Source organism: Lycorma delicatula, chromosome 10 (assembly GCF_047948215.1).
Source record: "Lycorma delicatula isolate Av1 chromosome 10, ASM4794821v1, whole genome shotgun sequence".
In the NCBI taxonomy this organism is placed as follows: domain Eukaryota; kingdom Metazoa; phylum Arthropoda; class Insecta; order Hemiptera; family Fulgoridae; genus Lycorma; species Lycorma delicatula.
Window position 1 is genome coordinate 98270879 of NC_134464.1, and position 20642 is coordinate 98291520.

The following is a 20642-nucleotide window of genomic DNA, read 5'->3' on the forward strand; positions in this document are numbered from 1 at the left end:
CTGAAAAGTTTTCGTACTCTTTTTTTTCTTCCCTACAACTGTTAACGTTTCATCTTGATACTTTAATTTAGGACCTTGATCCCATTTGGAAGTTTTCTTAGAATTCATAACGAATAAATATTAAATGGAACAAAATATAACATATCCCGATAACTGAGATACAATAATATTTTAACTTTCAATTAGGATGCGAGGCACGACACGTTATTACAAGAAACATTTAAATATGGTTAACTTTTAACCTATTAGCTCGTGGACAAGACGACAGTATTGCCAATAATATCGAGAAACGAGCTCTTACCACTAGTGTACCAAACGGAATCGATTGAAAATCTTCCTAAAGTCGATATATCTTATTTCACAAATTAAATTTTATTATCGTTCTCGAAATATTGTATCAATCGAAACGAGATATTACTTCATATCATACCATTATTTTAAAAAACAATCATCTAATAGGTTGTGATATAAACACCGTTTAGTGGTTAGGGTTGTCATCGGCGGAACGTACAGTGTTGATTAATTTACGTGTTTCGTAATGTGATGATTTATTTAATGAAGTGTGTTGTAGTACACCTGTATATTGTCTAAATCATGTTATTTTCAAATTTTAACCTAATTTATTGGTCGACGTACGGAAATGCCGACCTCCGTCTAAGTATTAGTTGTGGTAGAAAACTTTTCAGAATGCTTTGTTTCATGTAGGCCTGGTGTTCAATATTAATTGATTTTGAATGTTAATTAAGTGTACTATGTGTCATTTATTTTTGTATGCCTGTAATACAACTTCATATGCAAGTACTAGTGTTTTCAAAATGAGTCATGTTCTTTTTAAGTGATGCTTAATTTACGTGAAATTTAAACTATTGTCTTTCGTATCACGAAAAAACCATAGACGGTTCACATATTAATATGTGAAATTTTGTTAGTACACAACAAACGAAATGAAATTCGATGATCAAAGAAAAATGTAATGCAATTCAATAATGCATCATTTCCTTTGGGGGAAGCTGGTACTCGTTTTAGTCGCTGTAGTGGCAGTTCTTCAGGTTATACATCTGGTGTTACTTAGCCGTCTTGAAGCGCGTCACCATCAGCAACATCACCAATTTCATCATAGTAATAGTAACTTACCTCCAAATGGTAATGTACAAGATAATGATGTTGGGTCTGAATTACAAACTACAGAGGTAACTGAAAAATTTTGAGTGTTAATAAATTATTTTTTGATTAGATCAAGCGGATTTTCTTTTATCTCTTGCAATATGGATGATTTTTTCTTCTCTTATGAATATAAACTAACAGTAAAATCTCACTCTTATGAGTGCTATAAACTGGTCATATTTTCTTTTTTTTGTGTTTTGGGAAATCTTCCTAATTCAACTTAGTAGTTAATGAAGCTATTGCGTTATGACTGAAAGAAGTACAGTAATTTCTTGTTTTATACTACTTAGTCTTTATGTAGTTGTAATGTATGTAAAATCCATAAAGTATAAAAAATTCCAGTCAAACTTGTTTTCAATGATGCAAGCATCATTGAAAATGATGGAGAGAGTTGAGACGTGGAATGTGGCTCATTAAATCGCAGTTAGATCTTTGCATTGTTGTGTTATTCATTTACTGCTGGAGTAAAGATTACATGTAGGTCAAATTATGTTTAGAAGAACTGTCAGTGAACCACAACACATGCGACGATTGGAACAGTATAAGTGAGATGTACAAAGATAATTTACTAAATAACCCGTAGGTGATTGGTGGACCTAATATGCATGTCAAAATTGAGGAATCTTGTTTCACTTAGAGGAAATATAATAGAGAAGGAGTATTGCCTTTTCAATGAGTGTTCGGCAGAATTTGCTGAGAAACAAGAGATTGTTTCTTGTAGCAGTGCCAAACAGACCAGCAGAAACTTTGTTACCAATCATCCAACAATACATTGCACCAGGGACTACTGTTTTGTAAGATGAGTAAGCAGCTTGTAGTGTTCAGTAGCATTATGTATACCAAACAGTGAATCACACATTACATTTTCTTAATCTGCAGACCTGAGCCTGTACTCAAACAGTTGAAAGTATGTGGGCAAAGGCCAAAAATCAGAACAAGAAACATTGGAAAACAAGCCGATTGATGATAGATTTGTTTTACTTGTGGCAATATATACGTGGTGGGTATCAAAATGAAAACTTATTTGAAAAATTTCATCAGTGTACTGCAGAATTTATGCCACTCGAATAAATTATCCATCATATTTTGTATTATTCTACATTATTATTGTTCTGTATTATAGGCCTATTCTTAGTTCCCGATTTTGTTATCTTATATTTATTTTTTGTATAGTGCATGTTTATTTTTAAATAAAGTTAAAAATACCAATTTAAAAAAATTAATGTAAGTAATAACATTGCAATCAATCGAATATGAATTATTATTGCTTTGACAATAATCTGATGCTGCTAAGTTATGGCCAGCAGGCCAGTCACTGTGGTGTGGCCGGCAGTTTGTGACAATCATTACATTACAGCATATGCCAAGGTATGTTTACACTGTTCCTAACTTAATGCAAATGCTGCCACTTAATGGAAAAGATCTGCATAATTTTCACTGTAATGCTTGCTTTTATGACGAAGAATGAAGATGAAACTTGTATAAACAGTACCCTCTCAGCAAAAGAGGCAATGGTAAACCACTTTCCTCCTCAGATTTTCTTGAGCCTGATATGAGATTCTTGAGAGTGGTTATACTATTTCTTCTGGGATTAACTTGTTTCCTGTGACAAATCAGTCAGCTGTTTGATTGTGTTACATAAAAGAACAATGAGTAACATTCAAATGGATTATGATCTAAATACCAAAAACTAAAAAATGTAGCCAACAAAACTGATAAAGAAAATTTTGGTTAACAGACAGCCTATTAAATAATCATAACATATTAATGTGAGTAAAAATTTCTTATTTTATAATTAAAGCTATTAGAAGAAAAACAGGTATTTACACATTTTTAGGCGACTTCATATTTTATAGACTATATAAATAAATGTAACTGTATATTGATGAAATAGAAAGTTTGTGTAAAATAATGATGCGGTGGTAATTAATTCAGTAATTCTGAAATCATTTTGTTTGTAATTATTCATTCATCAAGTAATGATTACAATGAAAACAGATCTTAAATCTTGGGCTAGCATGTCTTTTAGTTTTGTCAAAGAAACAGTACTACTTTTTCCTTATGTAGCAGAGCTGATGATGATATCCATTATCATACTTCGATCCCATGCCATTTATGCATTTGGCTGCCTGTGCTGGTACGGTACCAGTTTTATAATGTATGTACTTAATGTTTCCTTTTGCGTCTGTCAATAGGTGGAAACAGCCTTTGGTAATTTAGTAAGGACATTGGAACAAAGTAGGGTACTTGATTCAAGTGGAGAATATCAGGTGGTATCTGGTATCGCTACTGCTTTAAAACAACCTCATCCACATAGATTAATTGGTACTACACCTGATATAAGTCTTGTAACTCAGTGTTCTTATGATCATTTATACAGATTAGTACAGCTTTCACAACGTTGGCAGGTAAACAATAAATTATTTGTTTCATAAAAATCTGCATGATGAAATTAATTTTAAGCTTGTATAAAATAATTAATAAATTTTATAAATAAATACCTAAATAAATAAATTATATAAATAAAACTACATAAAAAAAATTGTAGGTTTTTATAAATACCTGGAAATATGGTTCTGAATATCATTTCACAACTATAATGCAGTTTCTTTCTCATTGTAGTTCCTGTTAAAGAAATCCAATTAGTTTATGAAATAGGATATTTAGCTATGTTTATTCATTAAATATGTTGTTTTTGTTCATTTTACCTTTGTTTATAAATTTTAAATTATTCAAATATATTAGAGTTCATGAATTTTTCTTCCTCTGTAAAATCTGGACCTTATTGTTCTGTTTGTATGTGTGTTCAATTTGTATTAAATGATTTGCAGGGTTTGAGATTTTGAGTTTTCTGTGTGGTGGTTTTATATGTGCTTTTTATATATGCATGTACATGGCTTCAATTTCCTCAGTATAACATTTATTACAGTTCAGTTTATATATCTGTTTGTTCTTTTGTAAATATGGTGTATGCTTTGGTAATATGTAGTGTAATCTTTAGTCTATGAAAATGTAAACAATTTTATTTTATTACTGTATGTAGAATATTTTAAACGCCATTACAAAAAACTTTTTCTCTGATCTCCCAGCACTAAAAGATGGATTTAATGATTGTGTAGACAGTAGTTTGAACTTATTTGATGGGTGAATAACCAGGAAGGTTACTTACTATCAGCTTAAGAATTTTACTAGGCATTGTTTATTGAGAATAATTTTATATGAGAAAAAAAAGTTTAAATACAAAGATTTTTTCCTTTTTTATATTTAAAAATATATTTCAAAATTAATTATAAAAACAGAAGTATTGTATCTTGGAATATTGTGTATTATTTAACCTTTATCAGTGGTCATCAATTTTCTCTCGAGTTGGTGGTCATGTGGCAATTTGCCGCGAATCCAATTTTTTTTATGTTCTGTTTTTTTAATATAATTTTAACACATGACAATGGTCTTATTTGTTATAATAAATGTTGGTATGCGATCTTAATTAATATTTTAATTAAAGATTGTATTTCTCACATTTCCAAATCACATTTTCAGACTTATGAAGGTAACAAGGTAATAATGTTTGACATATCAATTTTTAGACTTTGACACATTGAATTTCCAGGCTTAGTCTAACTTTGGAAATGGCAGTAAAAAAGAAAAAAATGCGGAACTTACTGAAGTTAAAATGCTTAAACTTAAGGTTCAATGCTAAAATGCTTACACACTAGGTATGACCAGAATATTGACTATAAAGTTCAAATTATCACTCTTCTCCTTCAATGGAACTAAATTAATCATTGCTTATAAAGCAATAAACATGAGCAATACTTTATATAACATGAACAGAAAAAAAGTTATAAACATTGATAATGTAAAATAGAATAATAATAAATAAAATAGAAGTAATACAAAATAAACCAATCTTATGTGTAGTAATACAAATAAAAGCATAAAAAATCATACATATCTTTGTGTTCAGAGCCATCAAAGCAATTATTACAGGTTGTTTATAATGTTTTAGGCAAATTTTTTTTTTTTCATGACTTGTACAAAATGTGTGCCCTATTATTTTACATGGCCCACAAATATGACAAATGCCAGGCCTTGTCAGAACTTCTGTAATTGAGGAGCTTGAATCTCTGTAGTCCTTTACGAAAAGGGCCAGTTGTTTTGGAAGTCTCTGGAGTTTGGCTCATCCTTTTAAATTTTCCTCCACAAGTTCAACAGCCAACTGATAAAGGAAGTCTCTTCTCAACAAACTTTCCTTGGTTTGTTCGTTTGCCAAATACACATCCCATTTACAACGGCCAGGTCAAGTAGTCGAAAAAACATGGTCACCTTTGTTTATTCCTTGATGTGGAGATGTGAGAACACATCAAATCCACCATGTCTACATCACCTTTTGCAGCGCTGTAGTCCATTATCTGGATGGGTTTCCCAGTTTCTCTGTCGATTCCATTATTATCATGCGTGGTTGAAATAATTAATATGACAGTTTTCTTTCTCGTGACAAATAAAATCAAGGTTTTGTTGTCTTGGTATCCAAACATGGTGCTCCCTGGTACATAATTCCTTTTTATTGTAATAAACTAGGGTGGAGGGGAATTTCTGCTTTATTTTTATGCAGAGTTCCCAGGAAAGTCATTCCTTTGTGCAGGTGATCTTAAGCAAGACTGTAGCTACTAAATTATTCTTCCAAATCTGGGCTCCATCATCCTGTTTCTTGTGTCCCTCCTCATCTGTTCCTGTTTCTTCTTTTGGATGTAAATGTTGGTAAACTTAACAGTACCATCAATCATTTCAGATAATGAAGTGTTGATAATTATTACCTAACATGTGCAAAAATGAGCTATACAAATTTTGAGTTATACAAATTTTTGACTGACCCACTGCCATAAGATATATCCTAGTCCATAATCAATATTAGTTACCAAGTGCAATGATCTACTCACTGAAGGTTAAATCATGTGGTAGAATAAATAAACTGATGATATAATAAAGCAATATAATAACAAAAATGAGTAAAATGTAACTTACATTTTGACAACAATGCTGAAATGAAGTGGTGGTTCTGCAGGCAATTTGCCACGGCTCTACACATTTGAAATTCTGGAGCTCACTGACCTTGGCAGACAGGGCAAAACTTTTGGTGACTGGATGCTACCGCCCTCTAGGATAGTCATTTGAGAATACCCTCTCCCACCGATGAAGGTTAAAAATAAGCCAAATTTCAGTATTCTGACCTTTGGAAGCAGTAAAAAATATATACTCATACATATATATATATATATATGTACACACACACCTTTTCAACCAAGTGATGGCAAATATACACCCTGGGCATTTCATTTTAACATCCCTCCCTCGTCAATCTTGTAAACTACACACGATACAAAAAAATGACTGAAACAAGTTACTTGGACTGGAGGTTGACATCTCGTGGTACCTTGGATTTACCTTGAAATTGACCATTAATTCAAGGTTAACAATTTTTTTTTTCAAATGGGATGACCTATTTTTGACTACACTAATGAAAAGAGTGAAAAATTTTACATTGGAATATTTTACTTTACTTTATTTGAAGTTCATGAGGCTGACCATCATAGATAATGTTGTACAGGTGCTGGATTCTTTTTGCAGATATTTTTCAATCACTGGTTTCTAAGTTGTGAGAAGAGATATCAGATAGATTAAAATGTAATACCCAATAAATTTTTTTTTTTCGAAAATTCAAATAATTCATTAACATATTGACCACTCTGCTAATACAATTTATTATTGAATGAAATATAAACCAGCAAAACCCAGTTAACAGAGAAGTTAAACTTACCCAATTAATTCCAAGAATCAATTTTCACAGGATCTGCGAAATATGTAAATACCCAAATTCTGCTGTCCAGTACTGGATTGTATGTGTGTATGTATTTTAAAATTCAAATAATTCATTAACATATTAAATACTGGACAGAAGAATTTGCATATTCGTGCATAATAAATTTCAAAATTTTCAAAAAAGAAAATTTCAACAAATTAACAAAATTTTAAATAAATATGTTTTTAATGTAATAGAATTAATAACAACAGTAGATGCGGAATCCTCTGAAAATCAATTCTTGGGATTAATTGGGTAAGTTTAACTTATCTATTTACTGTGTTTTGGTGGTTTATATTTTATTTATTATTAAACATATGTATTGATAATATGATATTCATTATATCATTATTATCATCATTATTTATCTAAACATGTGATTATTTTAGGGTCCAATATCAGTTGCTGTTTTTGCTGAAGATCATCAGATATCTGAAGCTTTATGGAAGTTAGCAGGTCTTCGATCATGTTTCACAAGTATATTGCATAATGTTTCGTTTTCTCTTGTTTCACCATTGCCTGCAAAGAGCTCACCGCCAATATCTATACCATCTCTACCTCCAGCACATCCGTGTCATTTACAACCACAGTCTTCTGATATATTTCAACATGCTAATTATGCTAATACAAGAAATTTTCCAAATAATTTATTGAGAAACGTTGCACGTCGCGCCACACCTTCTGATTTTATTCTTGTAATTGATATTGACATGTTACCAAGCGCTAATTTAAGACAGGTAAGTACCAGACTATATTTTTTTATATTCATTATCATTGTTGTACTTTTTATAACAATTAATAAGGCCCTGGCTGATTTCAAACAAAGGTCTGGATTATTTTTATAATGAAACAGACTCTTCAACAATTCTGGTACGTTTTTTAAGCCTTTGACTTTTATATTTAAACCATTAAATTACCATTTACAGTAAATCCATCTAAAACAGAAAGTAATGAGACATAAAACAAATTCCTGCTTTGGCAGATTTCCACTTAAATAGGGAGTATTTCATGTAGGTGAGATTGTAAAAAAAATTAAATGTAATTTAGTTTAATCAGTTTGGTAGTAGAAATTATCTTTTAAAATTTTAGTATTTAAAAAAAATCATAATGAACCTAAAAAAATATCATATGTTGCAATAAATAGCATAAATACATATTTATTCAAGACGTTTATTATCACATTCAGCCAAAGATTTTGGACAGCAATAATTTATGAAATAATCAGGTTGATTGCCATTGTATATGACCTTCATATTTTGCTCTTTTATTCTGCTATTGTCATAGCATCAGCATTTCATATAAATTTAATTCCATCAGATATTATTTTTTTAAGCATTCAAGCTAGCCATTTGATGTTTTTTATTTTTTTTTTCTTAGTGTTTTCACCCCTTCCAAATCTTGAGCTTGAATAATTTGTGGTAACGTAAGTGTTCATTTCACTTGTGTACATGTACTTTTTTATGAATCACTCTCAAATGTTGAAGTTAACTTTGTTATTTTCAGTCATCATTCATTGTTATCTATTTTCTGATCAACCATCAAAGGTTACTGTTTTTTCCCCTTTTTTTATAATCACAGATTATATAACCTTTTTCTTAGTATTCATCTCCATTTCCTACCAGTACTTTTTAAGACTCACTGACCTTTATCCCAGATTCTTATGTTACTTCTCTTTTTTGTTTTAGAACTTCTTGGGAGAAAATCCTTCTTTCTGAGATTAAAATCATTAATTATTCTTTGCATCTTTATTACACTGACTTTGCTATAGAATTATTTTAAAATTGTATAATGAGAAATTTATATAATAATATTTGTTTAATTTTTATTTTGCCAATTAAAGTTATTGCCGTATATTTATTTTCAGGCATTTATAAAAAAATAAAACCTAAAATAATAGGCAAATAAAATAAAATCTGCAAAATTTAAAAAATAGTTTAAATATTCAGATTTGAAATTTAAATTTTGTGTTATATTTATAATTTATTATTATGAGCAAAAAAAAAAAATTTAAACAAGCAATAAAAATAAGTGTAGTATCATACTATTATATGCAATATTCATTCTATATTTCAAAGTAACTCAAAAATCATAATAAAGTGACACATAAAAACTGAACAGAAGACCAACATTGTTTTTATCAAATCAAATATATTACTGCAATATATTTACTTTAAAATAACTTGGAATATATTAGTGCAATCTATTTACAATGAATATTCTATTTAAAATACCACCACAAATTTTCCTTTCATTTCATCATTCCATTACAAGATTAAAGGCTAGAATATCAATTATTTAATAAACGTTTAAGGACAAGGAAAGTTCCTGAGGCAGGTTAGTTTTCAAATTAATCTTGGTGTTTAAGAAAGATCAGAAACTACAGATTAATTAATTTCTTATGAGTGGTATATAAAATAATTATGACTGTAATTGGGAAAAGAATAGAAAATAACTTAGAAACTTAGCATCAAGAGAACAAACTGGATTTGAGAAAAATTATTCAACTCTGGATAGCATTTTAACAACTGAGAATTTAATTATGAAAGTCAAATGTTATAATTTTTCCATAGTTTTCGTTATTTGTTGATTTCATTAATACAGCTTTTAAATGAAAAATACATTGAATAACTTCAAACAACATGGAATTAACAATTCATATCTTAATGTGTTCAGAGTAACATTTATCATGATAACTCAATCAAAGATATAAGAGTAAAGACAGGTCTGAAACAAGGTGATATGCCATCTGCAAAGCTATTCAATGCAGTTTTGAAGTTATTTCAGAAAATAAGAAAGCATAGGAATAAGAATCTTTGGAGAAATGGTTTAACAATTTGAGATCTGCTAATGACATAATCCTGATTGGCAAGAATATAAGTTTACAGAAAGAGACAGGAAGACAAAGGTGTACATAAAATGAGGAGCATTGGTGGACAATATGAGTAGACTAACTTCTATGAGAAAATTAATTTGGACAGGTCACTTCATGAGAACTACTGATGAAAAGTGGATAAAAAAGATTAGATAATTATCCTCTTCTACTAAATTAAGTAGTACCCTAGTGCTTATAATATGTTTAAAATAATTGTGTATTGTAAAATTTTGTTTTATGCAGCAATTATCTGAACTTAGATTTAATTATATGACACATGGCACTTTAAAATCTTGTGGTAGCCCTGTAAAGGGCTGTTTGAGGTTTTTGGAAAGATGGTCCTGAAAGGGCTGCTTTATCCGGAAGCTAGTCTCTGGCAATGTTGGCTTGGCTGTAGTCGGGGAGTTGCGACTCATCCGTTGGAATCAAACTGAGCTTCCCCTCAGTGGCTGTTGAATCCCCACTACAGCTAGGCAGTGGTGGCACCCAGAGCTCTGCAATGTCAGGTTGGCGTCAGTCATCTTCTGCCAGCACAGTTGAAGCGGTTCTCCCTGAGAAATCCCATGCTGGGTCCGCCAACCTGGATGATGGGAGCCAACAGATCCCTCAGAACCAGGCCTACTGCTCTGGTGAGGATCTTGGTATCCATCGGGAAGTGTTCCACCTTGTGCCGTTCAGGGAAAATCTTTCTTCAGCTTCTTCTTCAGGCAGTGATCAGCGATGAATTAAAAATTTGCTGTGATGTTTGCTCTTTTAAAGGCACCTGCAAGTGGTGGGTATGCTGTGGTGAGAAAGTTACGCAGTCAGCTACAGTTATGCAGTTGGTGGGGAGTGGCACCTGTGCTGGCATGTACGTTACTGTACTCCCACTGACATCTGAGCTGCTAACGTTTTATTCACCGATATGATCCTCAGCATGTACATGGCAACAATATATATATATATGTATGTGTGTGTGTGTGTAAGCATGCGGGTGCGCTGTGTGTGTGTGTGTGTGTATGAACTGTATATTGTCAGCATAATATATATATATGCATACTTATATAAATTATATTGACAATATATAGTAAAAGTACAACAATTTTAAATAGTATCAAGCAATAAATAAATTAGTTCAGTATAATTTATGAGTGATCTCTATTTCAAAAATTAAACCATAATATTTTCTTTAAAAGACAAAATCCCATTATTAGATTAAAGGCCACAAATAGCATTTTAAGTTAAAGGCAAATTTTAGAATTTTCTGCAACAATAGAAAAAAATAGATTTATTATTGTCAAAATAGAAAGGTTAGGAAAGGGTTATTTCCCATAACCCATTGATTGGGTTGGTCTAGTGGTGAACTTGTCATCGTAAATCAGGTGATTTTGAAGTCCGAGAGTTCTAAGCTTCAAATCCTAGTAAAGGGAGTTACTTTATATGGATTTGAATACTAGATCATGGATACCAGTGTTCTTTGGTGAATTTTTTTTAACCTCCTGGACCATTGTTAGGTATTTGCTTCAGAGGATGAGATGAATGATTTGTAGTGTTTGTGAAAATGCCATACCTGACCGGGATTCGAACCCGGGACCGTTGGTAATTGGGTTCCAATTAACCACTCGTCTCAGGAATGGTCAACCTGAGACTGTACAAGACTACACTTCATTTACATTCATACATATCATCCTCTGAAGTAATACTTAACGGTGGTTCCGAACACTAAACAAAAAAAGAAAGGGGTTTTCCCATTAACTTCATGTACATTTCCTTCATTCAAACCTCTGTAATTCTACAGTAAAAGTTTCTTTCATTTTTCATTTTCAAAGGTAAATATTTTAAAACAAAAATTGTGAAAGGCGATATTAATCACATAAAAAAAACTCCTCTTAATTTCAGCTTTAATTTAATTTTTTCTCTTTTGATACAGGTTTTTAGGAACTTATTTAAAAAAAACTGTTTGATAATAAACAGGAGAATAACAGCTTTAAAAGCTGTACCAGTGCTTGTTCACTGGTACACTTATAAGCTAACCTAATACGATTTTAAAATAAATAAAAGGCGATTCATTATTAGGGTGTTTTTCATGTAAATTAATGGTGTTATTCTGTATAATATTATTCAATGAAGATATTTAAGATTTAAATGGAAACTTTTTCACAATAAAGTGAAACAATTTCTTACAGAAAATATGCAAATTTAGATAGTTACCAAACTTCTGAATCATTTAGCCCTGTTTTCTTACACTTTTGGCAGTACTTAATCAAATTCACCATTGAAATTAATTGTTCTGCTACTGATCAAAGTCCAAAAGGTCAATTCCATTTTGCATGTTGATTTCATCATTCTCATTTGACCAGTCCCAGGATGACAAACTGTTTTAATTATGTTTTAAGATTTCTACAATTATATTTTTATAAATATATAAATCATTTACCAACAATTATATATGTAACACGTCCAAACACTTTCAGAAAGTAATTTCCATCATCAGGAACACACTAATTTATTATGTATGTAATAATAAATAAATAAAACTTCACATATTAATTATACAACACTTGATTGTGATGTATGTTAAAATTATGCCAATGTAAAACATTTTATACATATGGTGGTCTCAATTGTTATGTCAACATGACCCCAAGACAAGACAAGATGTACTATGTTGACACAGTTTTAACATACGTGATATCAATTATTATATACAAAAAAAATGTTATATAATTAATATGGTAAGTTTTATTTATTATTACATACATAATAAATTAGTGTGTTCCAGATGATGTAAATTACTTTCTGGAAGCACTTTTACGTTTTACATGTATTATTGGTAAGCGGTTTATATATTTATTATAATTCTATATTATACCAACAGGCCGTGTTAAACAAAATCAACCTGAATTATTTTTCTAGTTTTAATAAACAAATTTTATTTGTAAAATAATTAATAATTAATTTGTAAGTAATTAGCGTAAATTATTAAGATCAAAAAAATGTTATTGAAAAGTAGAAGATAAATGTAAGTTTGATGTATTTATGTTGAATTAGTACAACTACTGTATAGGTTTTTAGTAAAATCAGAACATTTTATTGAAAGCAATCAAACACAAAAATAAAGGTAAAAATTGCATTGTAATCAACTTAGAATCTGTAGTATCATCCAGAAAATTTGTATTACTTTGTACATAAAAACTTCTTCTAGTACATAAATAGATTTTTTTATTGTATATAAAAAGTAACAATTATTAAATTTGTCTTTTTTAGGACTTTTTTGAATTTGCTTCACAGCGTGGTTTATTCAGGAAAGCAGAAAGAGAAGATAAAACAGTTTTTGTTGTACCAGCATTTGAATTGAAAGATGGTATACCACCTCCTCGACATAAAAAGCAATTACTTAAAATGGTTGAAACTGGTGAAGTTAGACCATTCTACAGTGAACTGTGCTGGAAATGTCAGGTATTATATATTTATATGTACTATAGTCAACGTAAGTCAACGCAATTTTGTTTACAGTTATTACAGATTAATATTAAATATTTCATATTTATACAGTTACTAATCCACCGGAGTGCAAAATTGAATTGAAGATAATCTTATAGATATTTAAAAAAAAAAACATTTTCAGTCCCACATCATTATTTACCATGATTTCTTTTTTAATTGTTTCATACCAATTATAGCCTGCACAATAAAAAATAGAATAGTAGGGATTACTTCTCTTTGTCAGAACTATTTTAAAAACTTTGTATGTGAAACTATCAGTTCTGCATCAAGTTATACAACTATGTGGTATAACTAACTGAAGATAATGGTCAAGGTAAGATTACTGAAGGTAATGGATAATGGTGGTTTATTAAAACATTTATATTTTGTTCTAATATTTTAAGATTAGTTACAGATTGTAACTGAATGTTTATTTTTAATCAAGCAGTCAGTGACATTAGACATCTAGTTTTATTTTCAAATGCTCTACAGAGTTCCAAAACTGATTTCATGAAGATTTGTTTTATGATGTTTAAGCCTAAATTTATTTTTATGGTTGATATTTCTCCATTATTAATGTATTTTAAGTATTTTGCAACCATCTAAGAATTACAACCATTTTCTGCAAAATTTGTTTTATTTTTTCTGTGTTGCCTATTTATCTGTTTTTATCTATATTTGTCTATTTTTTGTTTATTTAATCTAAAAAAAAAACATCAAGTCCAGTACTGAAATCAATACCATGTACATGATTTCTTAAAATAGTGTTTATTAGGGAAGTAATTCCTAATATTCTAATTTTTATTGTGCAAAATTGAAGATGAAAAATGCAGCTAATAATGTGAGTTCCTGTGAAAACATTTTTTAGAAAATAAGAGAAGAGAGGTTATCTTTGGTTCAGTTTTGTACTTTGATGGATTTGTACTAGTATGAATTATATCTGAATCAGTGTAAATGTATTAATGACTTTTAATATAACTTTAAATATTGGATAGTTTTATTTTTTCATTTTTGACATTCTGCAAATATTTTCTGTTTTGCGTCAAAATTCTTCTGATTCAAAGATGGAACACAGTTTTTAACATGTGTTCAATTACATTTTTAAAAAAAATAAAAATATGATCTACTTCTTTACATAATTGCTACTTAAATTGAGACATTCATCGTAGCAATTTATACACTTGTCATACTCTTTTATTGCTAATCCATATATTTACTATTGCAATCTTCTTTCAAGACTTACCACTCAAATTGTTTGCCACCTAAAAATTCTTAATGGACAGTTTTACCAATAACTATCCTAGAAATATCCGGAAAAATAAATTTTAAGTTCAAAACTGTGACAATGATTTTTTTTTACATTTCATTATTAACATGTTTCTTAAAGTCATTGGTGATGATTTAGTCACTTGAAATGGTATTTGTCGTAAACATTCATTGTATTGTTAAACATTTCATTCATTCCTTTCATCTGTTTTATTTATACTATTTGTCATCTATGAATTTCCATCAATATCACATTTTAAAAATTCAAAAAATATATCGTTACAGAATTTCAGGTAATAGTAACAGAGATTGTTGTATTCATTGAACAGTTTTTGTGTGTTCTAAAATCACAATAAGTACTACATTATATCAACAAATTGATCAACCTTGAATTGACATACTAAAGTCTACAGAGCATTTATTGAGTGGGTGTTACTATCTAGCGAGTTCTTGTATTTTAATTTGATAATTCATTTACATTAAATAATGAATTAATTATTAAGTAAGTTAATGAAGTCGTGTGCAGTTAAAGAAAAGTAAAAGGACCTTAAAGGATTTTAAAAATTACCTAAAATGAATGTTTTGAAAAGTAAAGTGTGTATTGATCTATTTTTCAGATCCTTCAACAAACTCATAACCAGAAAGTGTGTGTGTATATATTTCAAAATTCTTAATGCTTTTTATAGTTTACATTAAATAGTGGCAAATACAACAAATAAAATTTTCATGACATTCTAAGACCATGGGTTTCACGACCTGGATGATTTGATATGGATTGACCCTAAGGGCCCATCTGAATGCTTGCTTTGCCAATATAGGCATTTAGGCATCAAGTCCCAGTTAGCTTAGATATTTTCTGTTAGAATGAGATGGATGTTTGGAGAACTCTGTGATGGAAATGCAATGTGGGAGGGTGATGGCATTGACCTTGCTCCTGCAAGAGACCAGAGCAGAGAGAGATAGGGTATATGTTTTCATTAGAGGCTTATTAAATTTCTGAATCAGTTTCTTGATTTTTAAGTAAAGTGATTGTAGAAAAAAATTGTTAGGATGAACACTTGTTTTGCTGGTATGAGGATAGTATTTTTGGTGTCTAAAAACTCAATCAAGTTATGATCTAAGTGCATAGTCTAATTAAAGTTACACATAGTAAGAGTTTTGGTGTGAAACTTTTGGTGTTTGATAGAAATGTCTGCCAAGACATTGCATCAGTGGCATCATGACAGGGGCCAACTGATGACTGTGAACTGTATCAACTTTAGAGGGTCTAAAAGACGACCTCCAGTAAAGCCCATCAGATCTAGGAACAGAAGAAGTGGTGTGGCGACTTGGATTGTCACATGTCTATCCCCTACAGGTGTCAGGATGCAGGAATAAAAAGGAATTCAAATGGTCTGGAAGACAACTAGTCAGTGAGGCAGTAGACTTGTTTTGTTTTGATTCTAAAACATAATTATTACTAAATAATTAATTTTTTGTTGTTGATAGATTCATACAGATTATGAATCTTGGCAGAGAGAACCTCCTTCATCTGAGTTGATTCCATTATTTGAAGTTCTATGGAAAGATCCTTGGGAACCTTTTTATATTGCCAGAAACACAGTGCCATTTTACGATGAACGTTTTAAACAGTATGGTTTCAACAGAATCAGTCAGGTGTGTATAAATAAATATTTGTAAATTTCATTAATATTTATATTTGTTTTATCTTCAAAAAATTTGTTTTAATAATCAGGTTTCCTGTTACTTAAGTTCATTAATATTTTTTTGTAACAGTTTTTTCAAAAGAAAGTTAAATCTTTTTCAAGGAAATTGTGGTACATGTTGGAACAGTAATTATTTCTACAGGCCCAAAAGACATTCTGTCTTTTAGGAAATCAGTGCACTTAATTCACCTTATACCAATATTATTTACCCAAGAAGAACTATGGAACACGCATCTGATCATTTCTGACTTTACCCTATTATAGTTTTATCAATTTAAAACAGATCTTGTGGGAATTGCTTTTTTCAGAAGTCATTGCATTTAACTATTGATACCCATGAAATTTACTGCTTTTTGGTACTTTATTGTTAAGAAATATTAGATTTATTTGACCATTGAGTGAGCATGCTAAATATAAATGTAAAGTGTATTGCTAGGATTTACTTCAGTCAGTTATTACATGTAATGTTTTTTGTTATCAACGAGATTATCACTTCATAGACTGTCTACTTTGCTACTATCTTATAACTGTAAAAATTTCCAATTGTTTCATTAGTCTTTGGAATCACTGCTCTGTGGATGGATGATAATAATTATAATATTAATAATGTAATTTAAATTCACTTTTAAAGAAATTTAAAACTTCTGGCTGCATAGATTAGAAAAGAGAAATGTTAAAAATATCTAAATTGGCCTTTAAGGTTTTAAGTAATATAATTAACGTCAAGCAATTTTTAATACTCTTATTAGTTTTTTTATTAAGAATTTTTTTTATTTCTGTACATTATTTTTAATTTATCAGACTTTCTGAATAAAATTCTATGAAAACCATTACTCTAAAAAAAAAAATCACAAGAAAATACATTTTGCACTGGTGACGCTTTGAAAAAATTCAATTTTTCTTCTACAGTATACAGACCATACTTGTCAAAAATGATCAGTAGTAAAAGAGGGTAATGCTGATCCTTACAGTTGGATTGTCTGAATGGGCTGCATGGCCTGGCCTGCTGTGTTACCATTTCTCTAATCCTTAACTTTAACTTTTACGCAGTAAACTAAAGGGTTGTATCCATTTATTATTTGACACACCATGAAACTTTCAGTAGTGAAAATTTGTACTTTAATTTACTAAGACTGTCAGCTACTCTTCTTTACTTTTTGGCGTTTGAAATAATTGTAAGATTACTTAGCACATTTTTTAAGTATTTAAGGATATTTTATTGTTAGTTATGGCACAATAATTAACTTTTTTTTCTAAACAAGGTGTCACCATTTCATTTTTTATTCCTTTTTACAGGTCTGTGAACTTCATGTTGCTGGTTATAAATTTTCTGTGTTAAATAATGCATTTCTTGTACATATTGGATTTAAAACATCATTTTCATTTCATTCTGATAAAGATATTGATCAGGAACGTAACAGAGTATTGTTCAGACAATTTAAAATGGAATTGAAGTCAAAATATCCTGAATCATCTCGACGTTGCTACTAAAATGTTCACAAATAATCAGCTCAGTGAAAACTTATTGTTAAGTATGCTGGTGCAGTTTGCACTGAATTTATGTTGCTGAACTAATACTTGAATCCAACAAACTACATACTGCACACTGGATACTGTGTGTAATGTGTGCATATTGTAGTGTGTTACTGCATACTGCAGTACTCGCTACACACAGATGATACTCAATTATAACTTTCTTCCATTCTCTTTACTAATTTGATTTAGCTGATACTATTATTTACTTTTAAGTGGTCAGTTATTTAAAATTAGAAAAAGCCCTTTAAAAAAAAATTGTATGTATTGGTGTGTATGATGATTTCTGTTCTAATGTAGATAATATGATGTTTGTTATAAAAAAAAGTGATTACATTTAATAAAAAGTACTTGTGTGAAAAAAAAAACAGTATCTTTTTTTATTTCTTATTTTATCCAACTCGATAGTTAATATTAATAAAAACAACTGAAAATTATATGATTATTTGGATTTTAATGATGATATACTGTATAGTCTACACTCTACTATTACTAACATATTAGGATCTAAACTTGAATCTAACTTGGATTCCCAAATTTAATGTTGTGGACAGTACTTACACCTGATTGATGCATGACATTTCATTTCCATCGTATCTGATAATCAGTTTTTAACAGAAAATATCAGTTTTATTAAAACAATTTGAATAAACCTGCAAGAAAATGATGTATAGATTTTTTCTTCAGATAAGTAAAAATATCTTCTTTATTTAAAAATAACGTAAATAATTGCAAGTAATAATAAAAATAAATAACAAAAAATCATCTTTGTTATCAAAAATAAAAAATGTGTGAAGTGTCGTAAATCTAATGTGTTATTTATCATGCAAACTTCAATGTATAATATCTTTTAAAATTTCAGTACCCAAAGGATTAATTTATTAAGAGATTAAAAGTATCTTATTAAAGGATTAAATAAGTATTAGTAAATAATAGCAAGTTACTGATTAAATGGCATCAGACCTATCAGAATTATTTAACCCTTTGAACAGCAATAGATTTTACCAAGTAGAGTAAGATCATTATGAGAAAATAATTGGAAAAACTTGTCTAATAAATAACTTAATAGTCACAACATATTTAATCAAATGCTAGGAATAGCAGCTTTGTAACAGTAAATACCGGTCTGGACTACAAAACTACGCTGTTTAGCTTATGCAGAAAGCTAGTGTTAAAGAAGTTTCTGCCATACTTTACAGTATTATACCATAATAGTTTACAATCATAACGTCTACTAGCATAGGTTCCTATGATTGGAAAAGACTAAATAAAGAAGTTCTTAACGAAAAACAACAATTAAAACCCTTTCACTCTCAATGGGATATATAATCCCATCTAGTCTTATTGTTATTTATCCCTAGTGGAACATATAGCCCTATGATATTTTAGAAATATACTGATGGTTCTATGTGAATGTTATAAGGCTACTCACTTATCCCACTGGTATGCAACTTCATTTGGATCATATGAGCAGTAGTTATTATGCTTCTTAGTTTCACCTACAGATGACAGCATCTTTTTACTTCCAGTTGGTGGCTCTTTGTCGGCAGAATCTCTTGTTATATTTTTATAACTGCTATTAGTTTTGAGTTGAGCACCTATTGAGTGAGTTATGTAAGCATATCTGTTGTTGCACCATCCATCATCATCACTTATCTGGTAAGTACAAATTTTTTATTTATTTTTTATTTCAACTGGGACAGTACATCCCAGTGGTTTATTTTTATAGGATACAGTATCCCATTGGTATTCAATCTTTTTACGTAAATTTTGTTCATATTGTAACTTGTTTTTTATTTTTGTGTATTAAAATTATTTTTTTTTATCGATATATCAATCAATGAGTGGTAAATGGCTATTTTCCGATGAAGAGCTTCAGCAGATTTTGCAAGAATCGGAGGATGATCAGAATTTTTCTGACGATACATCTGAAGATGAGACATACGTTCCTGCTCACAACAATAGCACAGAATCAGATGGTTCCATAAGTGATACTTCAGAATCTAGTCCTGATCATGACTCGCGTAATGATAAAAATACTATTATTAACAGTAATACCCAAGGTAACAAAAATTCTGTTACTGACAATAAGCAGATATTCACATCATCTGATCAAAACCTAATCACTTGTTCAAACCTAGGCTGCAAGTAACTCATAGTTGTCTGATATTAATTCTCAATAAGAAAATTACTGTTGAATCAGATGAACTGAACACTTTTTTACAACTTTTCCCCTGTAGTCTTATTATTTTTATAACACAGTGTACTAATTATACGTTAGATGTATTACATCAAATGAAACTTCAAAATGTACTACCAAATGATCCAGGAGAAATAATGATAGTACTCAGAATCTTCCTTGAAATGAGTTACAAGAAAGTTCCCAATTTTTTAGATTACTGGAGTCATAACCCACCATTAGTGAATGAAGCCATAAAAATGGCTATGTCAAGAAATATTAGTTGTCAATTGTTGCTGTCGAAGTTATATTTTAATCATCTAGTAAGAAGTCAAAATGCTTCCAAAACATACTACATTGATGAAGTTGTTTCACGTCTGAAACATTTATTTTATAAAGCTAGAAAAGATAGCCCATTTCAAAGTACTGATGAGTCAATGAAAAATTTCTGTTCTAATTTTTGGTAACTACAGACACAAATTACTAAGAAAAAATAAATGGTTTTACATGCATCCTTTCATGAAAAATTCAAGAAAATGAATCCCAAAACTGTACCCTAACAGTTCTGAACAAGCAGTTGAAAAACCAAAAAAATTG

The 20642-nt window shown here is 29.9% G+C and overlaps 2 protein-coding genes across 2 annotated transcripts in view; one reads left to right on the top strand and one right to left on the bottom strand.

Moving 5' to 3' along the window:
• LOC142331047 (putative ATP-dependent RNA helicase DHX57) overlaps window positions 1–266 on the bottom strand; it is a 62642-nt gene extending 62376 nt beyond the window's left edge. The window contains exon 1 of the mRNA XM_075376678.1: window positions 2–266. Within this exon, the coding sequence (XP_075232793.1) occupies window positions 2–108 (107 nt within the window). The 5' untranslated portion in view covers window positions 109–266. The remainder of the gene's footprint in view (window position 1) is intronic.
• Window positions 267–416: 150 nt separating this feature from the next.
• LOC142331304 (beta-1,4-glucuronyltransferase 1-like) lies at window positions 417–18222 on the top strand. The gene is made up of 6 exons (XM_075377104.1): window positions 417–1190; window positions 3360–3572; window positions 7414–7761; window positions 13143–13334; window positions 16116–16283; window positions 17630–18222. The coding sequence occupies exons 1-6, from the start codon at window positions 987–989 to the stop codon at window positions 17822–17824; spliced, it is 1320 nt and encodes a 439-aa protein (XP_075233219.1). The 5' UTR covers window positions 417–986; the 3' UTR covers window positions 17825–18222.
• The last annotated feature ends 2420 nt before the right edge of the window (window positions 18223–20642 follow it).

What these genes read in the sequence shown, in the direction of transcription:
- LOC142331304 (XM_075377104.1), top strand. Translation starts at nt 987, where the DNA reads ATGCATCATTTCCTTTGGGGGAAGCTGGTACTCGTTTTAGTCGCTGTA. An exon ending in AGCTTTCACAACGTTGGCAG is followed by an intron (nt 3,573 to 7,413) that starts GTAAACAATAAA and finishes TGATTATTTTAG; the next exon opens with GGTCCAATATCAGTTGCTGT. An exon ending in GTTTCAACAGAATCAGTCAG is followed by an intron (nt 16,284 to 17,629) that starts GTGTGTATAAAT and finishes TCCTTTTTACAG; the next exon opens with GTCTGTGAACTTCATGTTGC.